The sequence below is a fragment of the Haliotis rubra genome, unplaced genomic scaffold (genome assembly GCF_003918875.1).
Source record: "Haliotis rubra isolate DU_JTF1 unplaced genomic scaffold, ASM391887v1 Scf402, whole genome shotgun sequence".
Classification (NCBI taxonomy): Eukaryota; Metazoa; Mollusca; class Gastropoda; order Lepetellida; family Haliotidae; genus Haliotis; species Haliotis rubra.
This window is the reverse complement of record NW_025767083.1, coordinates 697,090-717,897: the sequence shown is the minus strand read 5'-3', so window position 1 is coordinate 717,897 and position 20,808 is coordinate 697,090. Positions and strand designations below refer to the sequence as shown.

Sequence of the window (20,808 nt, the reverse complement as noted above, 5' to 3'; positions counted from 1 at the left end):
TCTTCTCTTAAGGCTGCAGACGTATCGTGGGGTCCGGTTGCTTGAAGGAGGAAGACTCCTAACTGGGGACTATTGTTTTAATACACCGAGGAGCTCACACACTATAGCTCTCAAGAAATGTAACTTGATTAAGAAGTCATTATATATATATATATATAATAATAATAATAATAAGTCTATTTGTATAGCGCCGTATATATATATATATATATATATATATCTGCGGATCTTCCTTCAGTCACTTTAACTTTGAAAATCAATAAATCTGATTTCCTTTCAATTATAATTGTTTAAAAATACCTTCTTTAGTGCTTAAAGTTATGTAAGATTTACTTACTTCCTGCGGAATGACAAAATAGTCCAGATTGTAGATGAATTCGGTCCTCTTTGACGGGAGACCATACCTGATAGAGTCCCACTGATCTATTCCATCTCTGTCGGTCACTGCAGCATATAAACCACAATACAATTGCCCTAACACTACAGCTCATCATGGGGGCATCGGAGAGGTTTTTAGTGGACAGGAAACTTGGCGATTAGATTGCACCAGTACAGATTTAAAGGACACCCATTGGGATGTGACCTGTGGACGTGACCTGATGCTCGATTCCTGGCAGCAGGTACACACAAGGTAATGTTGACACGGCACATACAGTCCTGTTAGTCCTGTTCAGAACCTGTCTAACTACCGGCAGGGCTAACAGTGCTTTTCTATCAAGTGTGAGGATGTTTAAGCTTCCAATACTCGGAAGCATCCTAAAATGTAGAAACGTGTTAGAGTTGTGTGGTAATAATGAAGGAATGGGAAACACATGATCGCCAGCGACCTTGACGGACGATAGGGAAGATGGGAAAATCCATTGTGACATTTTTATATCAGTAGTGGTTTTAAGTTTTATATTTCCCCTGCTATAAATACGGGCATGGAAAACTGCTCTCCATTCGTTTTCAGTGCGACCACTGGGGAGTCATCCATGCCGAAAGCCAAGGAGAAGGGTGGCAAGAGAGGGAGATCCCCCACACCAGAACCATCACAAGATATAGATCCCATGCATATTCCTGAGCATGATGCAGAAGATGATGGAGAGTTCGACATTGCTGCTGTTGTTGATACTGGTGCTGCTGCTGCTGCTCCAACCAAGAAACCCTGAGTCTACGTTAAGCTAAACGACACCGAAGAAGAGCTGATGGTTGAGTTTGTCAAGGCCAATGAGTGTCTCTACAACAAGAAGCTCCGATCCTGAACAGACAAGCACCTCAGAGCAAAACTGTGGGCTGACCAGGCCGGGCGTATGAGGGAAAGAGAAGAGGAATTAAGCCAGTGATTCCACAGCGTCCGGACGAGACTGGGGAAACTAAGACGTTGGAAATCCGGGCAAGCGAACATGCAGCTGTCTGACAGGGATAGCCTGATATATCGGGTTTCAACTTCCTCTGCCCACACATTGTCGAGGTGCAAAGGCGGAACGTTGTCTCCCTCAAGGCTAAGATTGCTGCTGCTGCTGGTTCAGGGGCGTCCACCCCTACTGAGCAACCACCCCTGCCTTCAACATCGCAAGAGATGGAGGAGATCCACATTGACATAGAGCTGCCACCCATTGACATGTCCATGCCAGTCACCAACACCGTTCCTCCAACGCCTCCTACACCAGTATCTACCTCAACTGTAACTGAAAGCAGTCGAAAGAAACGGAAGTCGGGTGGATCGGATATGTCATACTTTGACGAGAGGGCCGACAGATTACTAACAGCAGCAGAGCAGCTGGTGGACCAGAAGAAAGAAGTACTGTCAATCCACGACGCAGAGAGGGCGTCCTTCGCAAAGTGGGTGGCATCTATCCTCAAGACCTTGCCTAAACCGATAATGCAGGTAATGGATGGCTGCTCTGACAGAGCTGAAGCCCTGGAAAGACAGCAGCAACCACCCCCCTCTACATCATCAGCAGTATCAGCAGCATCAGCAACACTGGCAGCAGCAATAACAACAGTACTGGCAGCCACCACCGTCGCAGTGGCCCACACAGGTCTCCAGTCCACCAATGTCTGTGTGGGGGTGCCCAACAGTGCCCTCAACCCTCGACGTCGTCAGAAGCAGAGCAGCAAGAACAGCAGCAGAGTGAACCCCAACAGCAGCCCAGACCTGTGAGTTGCCCCCCGGTGACGTGTACCTCATCGCCAGCATCGACCCCAGCCGGGAGAGACAACGCAAGTGGGAGTGAGCCCAATCTGTCGAACATTTCCAGTGTGCTACGGCGGTTCGAGGAATACGTAGGTGAAGATTCATCTGGGCCAAGCTCTGCTGAACCCCAGCACCATGCCATGGACGTTTAAAAACTATGCGTTAGTTGTGTAAATAGTGTTACTACTTTTTCATTGTTCGCTGTTACTTTCAGGAATTAAAATGTCTTAAATTATTCAGTACTTGTGGATTCTACATGGACGTCGACGCCTGGATATTTTTACCCCAAACATGAGATACTTACCGTTATTCTTCCCAGAGTGCTAGAGTTGCACTATTTCAGTCATATAAAAACAATCAGGAGTTTTACCCGAAGCATGAGGTACTGCGGAGCTATTCTTCCAAGAGTGCTAGAGTGGCACTCTCTCCGGCCACCACATTGGTAATAAGTGTATGCATCCCCACAGGGGTTACATCTTGCAACCCCTTGAAAATGCATGTCACGCTTGAAACTTGGAATGAAAACATGACACAGTAAACATTCAACATAATTTAATAACAGAAAGAGTCCACGCATCAATAACTAAAAAGTGATCAGTGTTACAATATTAAAAAACAAGAATAGAAAATAAAGAAGAAGCCATGGAATGAAGTCGGACTGAGAGAAATACAGAGATCATACTTTCAGTCATGTCACTGCTTCGCAAATAAAATTTACAGTACAGCTGCATCTCCCTCTTCATGTTACTCCCGGAGTACAGTACATGTCACTTGTTAGCACAACGGAAGTAGTGTCCAGCCACCTGTCGCTGTTCACGTTCACATTACACAACACACAGTTAGTCCAATGTGACTTCAGTTGAAGATGTAAGGGCAACTTCACACTTGGGTCTGTCTTATGATGTAGGGTTGCCAAGCGACTTTTCCAACTTCACTGTTGAAGTAGAGCTTGAGGTGCTCCCGCTGTTTCTTGGCTTCTATAGTGTCTCTGTTGGGACCCACCACATTTGCCAAATCATGCATGTTGGCCGTCTCAGGCCACTTCCCCCCGGATGATGTTGTGGTTGTGATCTTCGTCATCTTTGTCGAAAACTGCATCCTGAATGCCAGTGTACCTCATCCTCAGTATGTTGTGAAGACAGACATCAGCTCCAACCATACTTCTGACGACATCTGGTCCCTGGTACAGTGTACCTCATCCTCAGTATGTTGTGAAGACAGACAGCAGCTCCAACCATACTTCTGACGACATCTGGTCCCTGGTACAGTGTACCTCGTCCTCAGTATGTTGTGAAGACAGACAGCAGCTCCAACCATACTTCTGACGACATCTGGTCCCTGGTACAGTGTACCTCGTCCTCAGTATGTTGTGAAGACAGACAGCAGCTCCAACCATACTTCCTGACGACATCTGGTTGTGAAGACAGACAGCATCTTCAACCATACTTCTGACGCATCTGGTCCCTGGTAGTGTACCTCGTCCTCAGTACAGACAGCAGTCCTCACGTATGTTGTGAAGACACGCAGTAGCTTCAACCATACTTCTGACGACATCTGGTCCCTGGTACAGTGTATCTCGTCCTCAGTATGTTGTAAAGACAGACAGCAGCTTCAACCATACTTCTGACGACATCTGGTCCCTGGTACAGTGTACCTCATCCTCAGTATGTTGTGAAGACACACAGCAGCTCCAACCATACTTCTGACGACATCTGGTCCCTGGTACAGTGAACGTCGTCCTCAGTATGTTGTGAAGACAGACAGCAGCTCCAACCATACTTCTGACGACATCTGGTCCCTGGTACAGGATTTAGTGCGGCCCTGAAATTGATGTCCTTCTTTGTGTTAGTCGAGGAGCCAAGACCATCTGCAACTCGTCCAAGAGGTTAGGTGGCACCAGGAGATAGTTGAAGAGGGACTGTTGAAGAGCTCCTCCATCAGATTGTCATAGTTACCAAGACCAATTCTTTGCTCCACTCTCAGCCATGGACGCACCCGGAACCGTTTGGAAGTGCATGTCCTTCATCTTGTTCGTCTTCTGTTGTTGATGGCAATATTCGTTGCAATTCATTGTATTCAAGTAGCAGCAGCAGCAGGTGAAGCAGTTATCTAACGTCTTTTCCATGTGCAGGAGTTCCAATTTTTCCATGTTCCCAGAAGGCTTTTCCATGGTGGAATGAGCTTCCATGGTCGAAATAGCGTTTTTATAGGCGGACTCCTTTAAACTTTACCAAAATTTCCGCAGAAATGACGCGTTCATTCCGAAATCGAACGTGATTTACGTGGTGTATACACACTTATTCTGCCCTGAACGCAAATATTCCGTGCTTATTCCGCATGTTTCCGCAGTGCTTCCAAAGTACTTCCCCACCATCTGGATTAGTACCGTAACCTGACGTAGCTATTCCTTGCATGTTCCACGGTTTTCGAGTGTGTTCTGCAAATTGTCCGGAGGTTTTCCGTTGGAATCTGTACTCGTTCCTAGGTATTCCATAGTTTCTCCTTGGAATTTTCCGTCGTTTTGCCATATGTGTTCCGAAGAATCCGTAAATGTTCCGAAGGAGTATCAGTTTCCATTTTTCCGTGGCATTTTGTCCAATTTTCCGGGCAAAACTACCGAAACTCGTCCATAGACTCCATTCCACGCACGTCCGCGAAGTTCCTTCCATGCCTCAGCCCAGTGAAGTGCGGGTATTACCTGGCGGAAACCAAAGTGAGCAGCCAGTCTACAGCATGGATCATCCTATACAGGAAGTGGCATAGCTTGCCAAAGGATTGTACAAAAAGAAACACAGAGCAGTGAATGTTATGGATGGGATAGACACAGCACTCGTTACAGCCAGCATATGGGACTTGGTGCGACCAGCATCAGTTTGTTATCAACTATCATAGCCACACTCGTCGTCCTGGGGTTAGAAATAGGAGCCGGATTATCGCGGCTGGCGGGAATAGCTTTTCATTTCATTTCACATCAGCTGCAACATAAAGGGCTGAAGCACGAAGAGATTAGGGTTTTAGCAGAAGCCAAGTTGAACACGATCGATGATCATGTATCAACAGCACTCCCAGACAGCAAGATCAGGGAGGAAGAGTTCCGTTTGGTCTTAGCAGAAATCGCCAAATACCACAGAATGAAACAAAAGATTCGAACCAAGTTCGCAAGACGAGGGACATCGGGGAACAGGAGAAAAACAAGCTTATAGAGCAGGGCGTACAACAGGCCCGGCAAGCATTCCTTTCCAAAATCAAAGAGATAATAGGAGAATCACGCTAAACTGTTTCCTCGATATCAATGTATACTAAGCAGCAAAGGAAACGTCAGTTTGGAATTTTCTGTAATGATTTGATCTAATTTTGATTTCGTACTGGAGTTTTTTGGGCTTCTGAGTATAAATCTATAAAAAATCCGATGCTTTTATTGTAGCCGGTTAAACCGTTAAGGTGGTCGGATACCAAGCTATGGTGTCGAACTTGCCCATGTCTCTCGTTATCCAGCTAATTTTTCGTTCCCAGTCTATGAATGATTCCGCATAGTGAGACTTCTCTTTTAACACCAGCTCCAATCTTTCGTTTGCCCAAACAACGGTCCCATCTTTAAGCACAACTCTACTGGATCTTTGTCCTGCCCACTTACGCCAACCCAGAATGTCTGTCTTCTCTTCCAATTATGACCGGCAGGGGCGGTAGTTCACAAAAAAATATCGCAATATTGCACCTGTCATCGGACTGTCATTCTCTATACTACTCCTGACCAAGCAGAAGAGGTTTGCATGTAATGTTTCCCTTCTGTTCTGAATCATCCTTGTAAATTTGACGAAAAATCAACGACATAAGCTTAACTATTTGAAATCTGAGAACAAATTTTCGAAAATAATAAACTGTTTGTTCCCGAGAGACAGAATACAGACCCCCACCCCCACTCAGCCAGATGCGTCGTCTGCTACTGGGCCCGGCCCAGAGCCCCCCACATCAAGGAACGAGAAGCGTGGACCCAGTCTACACCCTAGGCCCTATGGGCAAGAAGGACAAGAGGAGATACGGGTGTAGCCAGGACCCAGATGGAAGTGTCCACACCATCAATCATCACTCATTTGTATTCTGGAATGTCGACGGACTCTCCTAAATCTTCGGATACCGACTTTGTGAGCTATCTTGAAAGCTTCGATGTAATTGGTATGTGTGAGACCTGGTATACAAAAGATCATGGTATGTTTTCGTATGAGTTTATGTGCAACGCCGCTTTGAGCTTTGTGTTTCGCATGACTGTCCGATGATTGTTTCCTGTTTTCCTGAGCTATACATAACATACGAGGGGAGGTCAAAAAGTTTCGAGAACTCACAACCTAAAGTTGTGAAACAGCTATGCCGCTAGTAGTATTGCATACACTGATCATTCATGAGATACCTATGAAAGTTTCAACATCTCGCAACAAACAGTATTAATATTGTGATAACTGGAAGAGAGATACTCTACTGATATCATGGAGAATTCTAAAACTGAGTACAGAGCTCTAGTTCATGTCCTCACACTAGAAGGCACCAACTCAAGCAGAATCCACGAGTACAGTCCTGGCCTGGCATCCAGTGATTATAACCTGTTTCAACATTTGAAGTCTCATCGCATGGAAGACATATGCGAGTTATACACTCAAGGCTACAACAGAAGCTTGGTTTAGGGACCAGTCAAAAGACTTCTATTTCCAGGGCATTGCCAGCTTGCAGCATAAATGGGTAAAGTGTACTGAACTGAAGAGAAACTATAGTGAAAAATACGAAAAGTGCTCAGACTGTTGATTGTATATCAAGTTCTCAACACTGTTGGACCTCCCCTCGTATGTTCTCATACGAACTTACACATTACCAGTTGTCTCTGTTACACTCACTATACAGGAAGCTACAACAGGAAGTTATTAACACGTCATTATATACCGCGTCATTATATAAGTAGAGAAGAAAGGCCTCACTCTCTGTGACGAAGGCATTGTTTACATTCTCCTCCCTAATGGATACTTCTGGGAGGTTTGTTTTCTGTGGTCCACGCCTCTGCCACATGTTTCCCCGACCGACCCACCACAGAAATACCGAGCTGTTTATCAATTTTAATTTCACCGATTAAGCATTATGAAATGTTTGGTGGACAAAATGTTCCCACTTTCCCGCGATATTTGGCTGAAGAGATACCTATTGCCTAAGAGGTTGACAACAGTTTTACCTGCTTGGGTCCAAATCGCATCAGACAACCTTGCCCGAAAAGCCAACAAGGCCTTTATGGTCTCGAGTACACATAACACAAACGACTCAGGGTACGTTTCTACTTTCGGCGTGTACGATTTCCGGAAAAGATCACGAAAAAAACAAACACATTTGTCAATTTTATTTGCGATTGCACTGTAACTCGACGTGAGCCAGGTAACTAAGCCAGAAGCCGATATAAAATATCCAGGCAAGATAACTGAAGTCAGAGTTGTTATACATTGCTTGAACTGCATGGAATGAGAGATCAGTTATGAAATGAAAGAAAACTGAACAGGACCATACGGACTCATTTTACACGTCAAACATCTCTCATTTTCTGAATGACGAACTCTTGTACGACCGTTATAAAACACGAGTTAGAGTTTGCACCAGCCAGGTGTCCAAGCGTTGCCAAAGTTCCTGGGGTCACTCTCTGGGTCACCTTTTGGGTAGTTGGCAGGGACCATCTGTTTCCGGTACTCTAGAAGACGAGACTTGAGCTTAGCAGCAACGTCTGGTAGTTGGGCAGACAGGTCATGTCTTTCTGTGGGGTCCGCTGGACAGAGGAAAGTCATTGGTAAGTACATGTTTAGGTCAAGTTATTGACATAGCGAGCATCAGCCAAAACAGCGAACCTGATCAACCGATCCCGTTAGTTGCCTCTTACGAAATGCATTTGTTGTTGCAGACCAGTTTTGACCCGGATCTTCGAAGGTATACATATTTTCATAACGTCATTCTTTTTAATGTTCATATAACACGAAATCGTTCAAATGGAAATTTTGATTGTCACCAGGTGTGTGGATAAGTATTTCCTCTTACTGTAACATAACGTTGTGAGACCAGATACGCACCTATTACATCAAACAGCCTTACTGTTTCAGGGTCAAAGTCATATACTCTCTGTTCGTATATGTCATTTTTAGTGTTGTTCATTGGACGATGCCAGCCATCTTGCTGTCCAGGGTAACCAAGCAACAATTTGTAATTGCCCATCCTGAAAAGGCACATGATACAAACTATAGAAGTACTGAACAACGAGGAGAGTTCTATGGATATACAACTTCTTAATATAATATGAGTGACGCTTCGGTGTAGCTACTAACACCATTGTCAAGCAAGTGATGTACAATACTAGAGGCAAGGTCGCAAGGAAACGTCGCTCATATTATATTAAGAAGTTATATACCCATAAAACTCTCCTCGTTGTTCACCACACCAACTTCTAAATGCCACTCAAACAAGTTATAGAAGTACTGAAAGATATTTCTATGACATAAAATGTTAGGGACTCAATTGAGAATCTGCAAGCTTTTGGTCACATTACCGATCGTGCCTTTTTTGGACATTTTCTCCTCTCTTAAACCTGTAGACGTATCATGGATCCGGTTGCTTGAAGGAGGAAGACTCCTTATTGGGGACTATTGATTTAATACAACATGGAACTCAGGCACTTTATCTCTTAAAAAATATAACTTTATTTAGAAGTCGTAATATACATCTGCGGATCTTTCTCAGACACTATACCTCTCAGTAGCGAAACGCTTAGCCAGCATTCAAAGAATGTTTCCAATGGTTGTATTTAAAAAATATAACTTGATTTAGAAGTCATTATATACATGTGCAGGTCTTTCTTTAGTCACTTTAACTTTTAAAATCAATAAATATGCTATCCTTTCAATTATAATTGCCTAAAATTACCTTCTTTAGTCCTTCAGTTTATGCAAGCTCTACTTACTTCCTGTGATGTGTACCAAGCCCTTACCTAATGCCAGCCTGACCTTCCAGCGGAATGACACGATAGTCCAGATTGTAGATGAACTCGGTTCTCTTTGATGGAAGGCCATTCCTGATAGAGTCCCACTGATCTATTCCATCTCTGTTGGTCACTGCAACATATTGACCAAAATGCATTTGCCATAGCACAACGGCTCATCATGGGGACATCGGAGAGGTTTTTAGTGGATAGGAACTTGACGATTAGGTAACACCAGTACAGATTCAAAGGACACCCATTGGGATGTGACCTGTGGACGTGACCTGATGCTCGATTCCTGGCAGCAGGTACACACAAGGTAATGTTGACACGGCACATACAGTCCTGTAAGTCCTGTTCAGAACCTGTCTAACTACCGGCAGGAATAACAGTGCTTTTCTATCAAGTGTGGGGATGTTTACGCTTCCAATACTGGGAACCATCCTAAAATGAATGAATGAATGAATGAATGAATACTCTTTATTTCCCCCAATGATTTGGAGAGTACATTAGATTGTTGGTACGTTAACGCTTCACAAGATGTAGTGAATACTCGGAACCATCCTAAAATGTAGAAACTTGCAAGAGTTGATGGTAATGATGAGCACATGGGAAACACTTCACCGCCAGCGACCTTGACGGGGTAAGATGGAAAATCCAGAAGTGACATTTTTGTATGAGTAGTGGCACATGTTTATTGTCAACAATTATCTTTTACATAATGCTTGTTATCAAACTTAACATTTCGTCTTCCCCTATTTTATTTGAAGAGTGTTTCAAGACACTTACCTGGTGTTCCCCCGGCGGCGGAAACCAAAGTGGGCAGCCAGTCTACAGCGTGGATCATACTGAACAGGAAGTGGCATAGTTTGGAGGAGGTCAATCATTCTTCTGATATGACATGAATCTTTTGTTCATCAAGAGCTTTCAATTTTAAGCATTACTTTAGATCCATGATACTACTAAAACGGTATGCTGTATAAATTCGATACATAACGTCGACCGGCATCCATGTTGACCCCATTCATGGCCAGCAACATAAGCTTGGATTACACCAGGAATTGAGTCCAGACATTGTTTCCCTGTTAGACAGGGTGCTCGGCGTGACGAACACATCAACTAACTCTCTGATTTCTAAATCTTGCTGTGACATTTGAGAATCTCTCTTACCCATCATACGTGTAGCCTGTCTTCTGGAGTCCCGCACCCGACATGAACGCCGTCCCCCTCGTACCCCCCTCCCACAGAGAGTGTTTGCCTCCTCTCAAGGGCCAGTTGTTGCCGTGGCTGAATATCTCACCTCCGTTCTGCAACAACAAGCGCCCAAACTTCAACACTTACAACATCAATAACAAAATGTAGAGATATCAAATCCTTTATAAATGCCCTAAAGTTATCCTGCCTCAGAAGGTATGTAAAGAAAACGTCAACGCACAATCCAGGTTTATTCCCATTCAACAAAATATTTCTTCTTGATGCACATATTCACAGTCATGCAGGGATTGATAACCCATTTGGGAATGATGTTTTATCTATTTGGAGTAAGTATTATAAACAACAATATAAGATAAATACTTGTCAACCAGAAGAGATTTTGGCTGAACCATTGTGGTTGAATCACCAATTTAGAAATAGATATATTTTTATATAAGTTTGGTTTAACAGAGGTATTCTACAATAAGAGACATACGGGGTGAAAATTGTTTTTGTCTTTCAATGAAAAAAAGAAGCTTTACTGCATCAGAGGAACAATTTTAGAGAACAATAAAATCATTTTAAATATCCCCAAATCGTGGGAAAATACTCTTTTATCTGATCCCGTAGGTACTCAAAACCTTTCACTAAACTCAACTCTTCAAGACCTACTTTCTCAAATGAAGGGATGTAGAATTTTCTATGACAAAGTTATAGAAAATGACACTCCACCTACAGTTTGTCTGAAATGGCAGAATGAACTAAATACAGACATTTCATGGAACATTTTGTGTGTTTTGGATTTTCAGTATAGATTTATAAACAGAGCAATACTAGAAAAGAGTTGTTGCAAATGAAGATAATTGAAACAAATATACTATCCCAAAAAAGAAAGGCATAGGCTTTTTGTATTTTTTAAAATCTATCAATTACCAATTCTGTTCAAACAATCGTCAAAATATGTAACAAAAGTGTTGATAAAATGATTTTACACTATTGCACAAGTGAAAAATCGACTTCGCCTGAAAATGTTGATTTTGATGAGATTTCTTACAAGAATTAAGAAAGCATGGGCACAACGCAACAGAAATCACCTTCCAGTTGAAATTGTGCAGCAAAGAGCATGCACTGTCTGGCTATAAAAATCCAGATTACTTTCTGAAATCGGCATTCGTTGTGAAGGAGTTTCAAGGTCAAATCACTACGCCACGTCTTGACGCTGCGACACGGAACATCGCCATTGAAGAAATGCACGCTGGAGATTACCAATCTTCTGTTGCCAGCCGTCTGAATGTTAGTCTGAGCACGATATCACGGCTTGCAGCTCGTTACAACCAAACAGGTATAACAAATGACCGTCCCCGTACAGGCAGACCTCGAGTCACCACTACAGCCCAAGATCGGTACAATCGGGTACTATTTTTGCGTGATCGTACTGCCACGGATGAAAGCACCGCAGCCAGGGTGCCTGGACTGTCAAACTGTACAGAACAGGTTGAGAGAGTTTGGACTGAGAGCCAGGAGACCCGACGTCGGGACCATGCTACGTGGTCACCATCGCGCTCAGCGTCTCCGTTATTTAAAATGATCCACTTGGTTGTATAGACATTACCTTCTTCTAAACTGATGTAAAAATTCATGTACCAAAGTCTATTTGTGGACGAGTTATACATGTTTGAAAATACAACATTTTCGCAACAGATTTCTGGGTTATGCGTTTCTTTTTAGGAATAGTTAGATTTGCTCTTTTCGTCAATCTGAACCAGAAAGCTTCCAACATGTATTCATAAAATGTAATCTTGTACAGGAATTTTGGAGAAAAGTTGAAAACTTTATTAATCCTACACATTGTGATGTTCCCATTTCTGATCAATACATCCTCTTTTTGCAACAGTTCAGTTAGTCTACTACTTGCAATACACATTATCCTGTTGGCCCAAAAAAATGTATTCATACTTCAAGTATAAAACAGAATAAACTATCCATTGATTGTTTTGCTAATATCGTCAAGGATGCGTACAAAGTAGAAATAATTATTGCTTGTAAGAACAATGTTTTGCCTAAATTTCATTCCAGATGGAAACCCCTGAACAACGTATTATAGATATAAGTATACACCTGACATGTCCATCATTTTATGAGCGCTTCATTGTATATGTTCTGAAAAACAATGATCAATGTAATCAACTGTACACCTGCTGAACTGAAATGAATAAAAAGATTTTGAGAAAAAAACAAAAACAAAATGAACACTAGGTCATACATTGTAGAGAATATGGCAGCTATGGCATAATAGTTCACTCAATTCTGGTAGTCTGAAAATAGACTTCTTGTTGCTAATGTTCTGTCGACTATCGAAATATTGTCTTTGTTGTTATAACTGAATGTAATTTATCACTTATCTTATTTGCAAGGCAGTTTTGTCTAAACCAGTGTGCTTATAAATTGTTATACTTACATCGTCTAGGAGTTATTGTGTAAGATTTAACTGACACATGCTGATAGATATATCGAGTTTTGCCAAACAAGGAATAGCAAGCCAAACATGTTCGTAGTGCGTATATAACGCTTGACGTAAGGTATATACGGGGTAGATTTCAAATGACACCGTACACTGTCGCTATGTTTATCTGGTCTATATATGGTTACAGTTCACATTGCTGGACTATACAGGTTACTGCGGTAATTAACACACGTAATGACGTACATCAGCTGTAAGCAGGAACAGCGTGTTGTCGTACAGTCCTTTCTCCTTCAAGGCGTCGGTCACGTTCCCTATAGCTTCATCCAGGGCGTTCACCATCCCTGTAAGGTTGGCAAATATTGATATGATGCAGCACGTGAATGATTAACAATGGTGTTTATGCCTCGTGAACCTGAATCACTGCACAATGCTAAACAAACGGGAAATCTGCAGGTTCCTGATGTTAAATCCTCTCCTCTGAAAGGTTTGTGAGTAGATACATGCAGAGCACCCCATCTCATGGTCATGTTTACTCTTATAAAGATTTCAACTTCCTATCTTGTCTGTTACGCTGTATGTAATGCATACGCCGCGGTCACCTTTTCGGCCCGCTTCTTTTAGTGAACAACTTAATCATAATTGTAACCATGTATGTGTATGCCACATTGCCTGATTTTTAATATGTTGTCACATTTCCAATTTGTAAATAATACTGTAAGAAATATATATTTTAATAAACCCTTTTAAACTTTGTCAATACTATGGACCTGTGTATGTGTGCTGCCTTGATCTCGTTGCTATATGGCTGAAATAATGCAGATGCGTCGTAAACCTTTAACTCACTCACTTGCTCTTCCCTATTCTGTCAAGTCAGTTGTGTTCAACCATATCAGTCTGGCCATAATCATGCGAGTTGGCTTTAACGACACTGAATTGGTATATATTGGTACATTTCACAGCATGCAGGCTTACTTCAGTGGGGGCAAGGACTAAAAGGTCACAATGGCATCTAGAAGCTCGAATATGCTGCTGTCACCACGGACAAGACAAGAGTCTCCTGGTACGTGTAAGGGATGTAACTGTACGTGGAGAGATGCAACATGGTGGATGACAATGCGACTCAAGCAGTCTTATAACTAGGTTATCATATGTTGTCTGGTGTCTTCACGAGCTTCTACTCACCACTGAATACACGCCTTCCTCTATTCACAACATGTGGGAACCTATCTTCATATACCTTGGGTACCTGCAATTCAGAGTGTACTGAATGTGAGATGAACATACATGCATGTAAATACAATCTGTATCCGATAACAGGTGAATAATATAAGTGAGTGTCGTGTGTAGATATCTGAATAATATCTACATTTCTCTATTACGTAACAGGTGAACAACATCTACATCAAATAACAAACGATGACCTCTGATGAATGTGTTTGGTTTCACATAACATCTGAATACCGTTTACATATCAATCGGAAATATCTGAGGAATAGCATATTTTACTTCTTTTTCGTATAAGAGACGAATAACACATACAATTATACTATAATAACAAGAGAAACAGTAAAATCGTGTATGTCTATAAACAATATTATGATTCATCTTTATTCACTTGGATTCCCCCAAAATAGACAACCTATTATCTACAAGCTTGATCAACACTTCTGGGCAAAGGAAGGTTTTCACTTGTGATTTGGATTTGACAACAATAACAAAAAGTAGGTTGAAAAGACAAGGTTCAAAACACAACCATAACATCCGCATAACATGTGTCACCATTTTCACTCTGTTTTAGCCATCATAAAGCACGGGTGTTTTCTCAGTGCACATCACCTTCTCCCTCATCAACAGTCTCACCTCTGTAGGGGCGTGAACGTTCTGGAATGGCAGGTACAGGAACAGCGGCTGGTCCTTGTCATGGGCGCTGATGACATCCAGGATCTTCTCTGTGAAAACCCACTGGATCGCGATAGGAAACAAAACCAAAAAACAAAACCAAAAATCGCCACGTGCACAGACCTTGATCGCCGACACATGTCATATATATGAGCCTATTACACATTCGCATCTTTACTGATATGAATTGAGTGTGATATTGATCAGTACTGGCCTAATGCAGGTATGTTCCCTTTCCCCTCTCTAGCACCATTTCATTGTCAGAAGGTGGACACAGTGACAGACGCATCTGTTGTGTGCTGTTTTGTGATGTGAAACATTGATAGACCTCATCCTTCGTATTACTAACATAAAGTGTTAAAACTGTTGTCACCAAGGTATCATTTTGCTTTACTGAAAGGTTCACGTAAAATTGTCTCACCGCAGAATATTGTCCTTGGTAGTCCCATTCCGCTTCTTTATTGTTTCTGAAGTCTAAAAACCCGGCTGAAACATATGCGAGTAACCTTGTAAAGATGTTGGCTTGTTCATTTGATTGTCGACAGAAGTGTGCAAAAAGTAAGCATAAGTTGATTTCAGATTTACCAATTCTTTGCATAACTGATTTGATCGTTTCGAAGGAAGCCTACATGCAGAGATGGCTACACCAATGACAGAGGATCAAGTTGGATTCCATGTCTGACACATGCTGGATGTACCTGTGTCAGTCTCTCATGTGGTTTGATTATATCCTAACTCAGGAAGAATGCTCGCCACCCTCCATCCATCTCATCCAATTACTCAAATAACTGAACCCGCTCCTGTGAGTTAGTGAGTGACCTGGGTTAAACGTAGTATTTCAATAACATCACGATGTGTAGTCATAATTTGAGAGTACAGCCTGAAGTGATGCGAGTCGTGTACCACTTGGCAAATACCAGGTGCACGGGTACGATGCTGACAATGCTGATATCTCTGGGTGCCGATGACGCACAGCACAGCGGTTTGAGCGCCTTTGACGACAGGGCACCTGCTGTAACAACTTGATCTTTGTGGCTTTAGCGCATCTTTGTACTTACTTGTATTATGAAAGTAATGGTCCTCCATTGCATTATAATATCCGAAGAAAGTATCGAAGCCTCTATAGGTCGGAGTGCAGTCCCAGTCACAGAAACCAAGATGCCATCTGAAGTGAATGAGGGCTTAGTCATTATCCAGTCTAAGTATTATTCGTTACACTGCTATGGAGAGTCTAACAAGCCCTAGTAGAAGGTCGCGTCAGCTAACCTTTTGAACTGACCAATCAGAACACAGCTTACCAAATCGCGAAAGTTGATTTGCACATACCGTTTGAAATTTTACCTCGAAAACATTTGTACTCAACGATTCCGAATGCTATTTTCCGCACGATCGCCTCCGAGTGATACACATGGAAGACGCCATTATTAACAACTATGAGAAAATAGTCGCTGAAAATAGCTTTATTGTCAATATTCCGGGATGTCACCTTGCGGAAATGTAACCTGATAGTAACCATGTCAAAAGAGTCGTTTGCTGAGAGATCAGTGTCAACGACCGGGAAAGAGAAAATCCAAAACCACTTCACACAGAAACTCAAACTTTATTCTGAAAGAATTCAAAAGATTAAACTTTAGTCTAGTTATTGGTGATTTTGAAAGGTAACCGTAAGTCTCCCCGAATCCTAAATAGTAGCCGCTGTTTGATTGGTTAATTCCGTTCGGCCTGTCTCGTGTTTGATTGGACGGTCATAGGTTGTTCAAAGGTTATCTATGGCGGCCCTCTACTAGGTTTTGTTAGACTCAGTATAGCAGTGTAACCAAGTTTACTTGGCATTATCAGATTGCTGGATATGTCATGGAACTCATGGTGAGTAAAGACTGAGAAATATGGACGGAACCCTTCATAAAAGGTTATGCGACAAATATGCTTCAGGCCCTTTAAACGTAAAAACTATTCATAACTCGTTTGACATGTTGTCTGGGGACGGGTTAGGATGGTGTACTCACTTGCCAACGATGTGAGTGGCGTAGCCGAGTTTCTTCAGCTCTTGTGGAAGGAGGGTGTAGTTTAGGGGAAAACAAACAGCCTGTGGATTTTGAATGACTTGATGCTGTAAAGGGAGGTTACTCTTACCACACGTACATGAGGTTGTGTCACATGTTTTAATATTGGTTTCCATGTCAATGGCTTACCACAGGTGAACAAATCTAGCTCAAACCATTGCTGTGTCTTGACGGGATATGGTTTAGGACTGTGTCTTGTCTGGATGGGGATGAAGATTGGTTCTGGGTAAAATGTGTGAATGCATGTGCATGTGGTGGACTAGAAAACGAGTACTTCATCACAACACGGTCATGCTGTTTGTGGGCGGTGGGGTAGCCTAGTGGTTAAAGCGTTGGCTTGTCATGCCGAAGACCCGGGTTCGAATGCCCACATGGGTACAATGTGTGAAGCCAATTTCTGGTGTTCACCGCCGTGATGTTGCTAGAATATTGCTAAAAGCGGCGTAAAACCAAACTCAGTCAGTCAGTCAGTCTTGAGGTAACAGTGTGTAGTTAAGTGGAAGACACACAGCCTGATTCTGACCTATCACTTGGTGGTGCAAATTTAGATAACTCTCAATCTACGTGTAGATTTGGTGGTTTTGCAGTGTTATATAATGACTCCTGAACCGCGCACACTGACTATATATATATATCAGCTGCTTATAAAACACATTTATGTTTAACTGTACATAAACGCTAATGTAATGGCTTGCTTAAAATGTGCGTCTACGCCTTGGGTGTGCTGAAAACAAGAACGGCATCAGTGAAATTGAAAACTGTGAGGGGAACAGATAATAAATTTCTTTGTTAAGAGCAGTTAGTGGTAGAATGCAAGCTTATGAATGAGCACAACATCACGCCCTAACGTCCAGCAATATGTCAAATTTTTTGCTTCCACATCACCGTTAGGCTAACCTGGCGTGTTGTAGACAGCGTCTAGTAGACAGCGTCTAAGGTTCAGGACAAAAGACTGGGACAGTGTACTGTTCACAGATGAGTCCATGGTTCATCTGGACAGCTCTAGTGGTCGCTGAATGGTCTACAGGCGTCCCGAAGAATGTTCACGCGGCCACGTCAGTGTCGGGTCATGAAGTGTTGATGAATGGGAAGACATCAAAGCTCATGGAGGATCATTATTTATCACTGTAAATGGATTGTCTCCTCTTTATGCCAATAGAGGGACGTCACACTGCGGCTGAGTATTTCACGCCAACATGTAATTGTTACACGTGCTGCTAAACACTTTTTGAGCATGCGCGACATTATTTAACTGCCATGATCGGTTGTTTCTTCAGGATACTTGCAAGAGCTGTTTTCAGTTATCTGGTGTCTACTAAGCACAGCTCCTATCGCCCCTTAATTAACACAGATTTGGTATTTGATATATTACGCCACCTTTCTGTCATTGTGTGTCGCTGTCTCCTATTACAAGGATAGATTTTATCAATGAATGTTTGTGATATAGCATTGAGCTTACGAATGATAAATATGTTACCAATATACACTATGTACAGTTACATGTCCAGTTGCGTCCCTTAGTCGTGATATGATCTGCTAGTCGTGGGTTCGAACTACACATAGATGCCAATTAGGATGTAACCTGAATACAATATGCACGTATAACATAAAGACTGTTTACAGAGGCGTCACAACTAACTCCATCGTCCTCCCAGTACGTACCTGGAGACCAGATTTGAAGGGATAAACTCCAGACATAAAGGCACTCCGGGATCTGAAACATACGACACTCGTAATGAATAATAACGCTCGTTATTTGTTGTCAGATATTATTTCTTTGTACAACGAAATATAAACCCAAATAGTTTGAAGTGGGTAGAGTGTGTCGATATTTGAAGTCACTTACGGACTGCATAGTGGCTGCACGTAGTTCCTGTCCAGTATCACGCCTTCTCGCGCCATTTTGTCTATATTAGGTGTCAGCATGTCACCATTCCGGAAGCCAACATCGTTCCAGCCTGCAAAAACCAACATGTTCTTACAAACCTGAAATTTAGCTATGTAAACTCACGGTGCGCGAAAGGAAAGTTGACACTTTAAAAATGAAATTACAAGCATTTAAAAACACAAATACATACTAAACGAAGACAAACATCATCGTCCTAGAAAACCAATGTTCTATGCAGAAGAAATTACACGTCACATGCCTTGGGACACATGGTTACTCGACTGACAGCTCAGCGTTACATGGACGACATTCTTCGTCCAAGTGTCCCATCATTGCTAAAACCTCTGGGTTGTCATGGATCTCTTATAACAGACAATCAACACGAACTGATCGAAGTCCTCCACGACGAATGGTTACGTATACCACGTGACTTTGTAAGAAGACTGACCTTTTCTTTTCGCCGTAGAGGTTTTGCGTGTATGGTCGGAGTGGGTGGCCATGCACGATATAAATCTGATGTACTATTGACCTTGAGCAAAAGCGTGTTTTTGATACCCAACTTGGGCAACTGTCATGCCAAGACCGTTGTTGTAGGACTGTACTCATGATTAACTATAGATTTCGTTGTGATCTTGATTTGTTAAATACATTTTACATCATGCATCTATCATAGGTGGTTGTAAAATTAGACTTATATACATGTAAACCGATTTCTTTTGTTACTTTTACACGACAGTTACGTTTGTGTGACTATGGTCAGGAAATGGTACAGGAATCGAAGTTCTTTGGCTACATGATTACTGTCATAAGACGACATAATTCAACGAGTTACACAAACCTTAATGCATTCCACAACCATTAGTCCTCTTGGAGCATGGGTTTTAAATTCACCAATAAAGAATAATATTCTGGCACCAATGACGTGAATCGGGAAGGTCTTTCGGACATTCGTCGTCCTAAGACATACACACAGTTAAAAACATCACGAGAACACTATGCAGATGACGAAATACTATTAGTCATCAACACTTGTACTTGAACAATTGCACAGTGACCCAGTGTGAACTGAACCAGTGCGCTTTAAGACTGCCACGGTGCATTGACAGATAAAGGGCAGCCTCTGCCTGCAACCTGCTGTTCACCAGACACCGATACCGTGGTCAATGTGAGCGGCGTGTGTTTTATTCCTTACTTTGGGCGCTGCAACAATGCAATTTAACAAATGAATAAAAACTGACCAGAGCTGTTTTTCTTCTTTCCAGAAAGGATATATGCTCTATAAACCTTTGAAATGGTCGGAAAATTTTTAAAGGATGTGGTACACACATAGTGTCTGGTACGGGAACATACATAAGAATAACGTTGTTACGTCCAACTTATATTCCTAGTTAATCGAAGCAAGAAACCAATGATCTGGAACCAGTGGAAAAACACAAAGTATGCACTTAAAGCTTGGAATTTTCCAAACGTTATCAAAATGCACCTACAATGAAACCAATCGCCCAATCACTGTCAAAAGGTTAAAAGAAATACTTATCCAGTCAATCTCCATTGAATAACTATGACTTGTCTGTTATATTTTCCACCATCAGATATGGGTGTGTCCAATACACTTTATATAGCCACAAAGTCCATGTTTAGCTAAACATACAAACTAAACGAAGATATTAAGGTAACTGTTACAAACAACGTGTAAGGTTTTCGATTTATAGACTTTACCTAGATCATCCGCGACGATGAATACGATATTGGGTCGCTCTGCGAGGACAACGCCGATGAAGGCGAAGACGAGGGCTGCGACTGTAGTCGACATTATCGTGAGTTCATCTTCACCATCCAGGTCTCAAATGAACATGTCTTCAAGCGTTTGGGTGTCGTGTGATGTGGATCAGACAGACATGAGGTGTACGTTGTACATGTAGGAAAGAAATCAGCTGATATATACTGACAGCCTTGACAAAGGTCAAATGCACAAAGATAACACAAGTTGTTATCATCGTTTAAGGGGAATATACAAGTCGTACAACTGATATTGGTAACTCCGATTTTAATACGAGTCTGGATGATGTAATCGAATGCTGCTTTTCTAAGGAAAATAGGATTTATCTATATTTTGCCACTGAGACTAAA

At 42.1% G+C, this 20,808-nt stretch overlaps 1 protein-coding gene across 1 annotated transcript in view; it reads right to left on the bottom strand.

Annotated features, from left to right (window-relative positions):
* The window catches only part of LOC124287628 (arylsulfatase B-like), a 37,263-nt gene extending 16,650 nt beyond the window's left edge, over nt 1–20,613 (bottom strand). The window contains 1 exon segment of the mRNA XM_046724126.1: nt 20,398–20,613. Within this exon segment, the coding sequence (XP_046580082.1) occupies nt 20,398–20,491 (94 nt within the window). The 5' untranslated portion in view covers nt 20,492–20,613.
* Nucleotides 20,614–20,808: the final 195 nt, after the last annotated feature.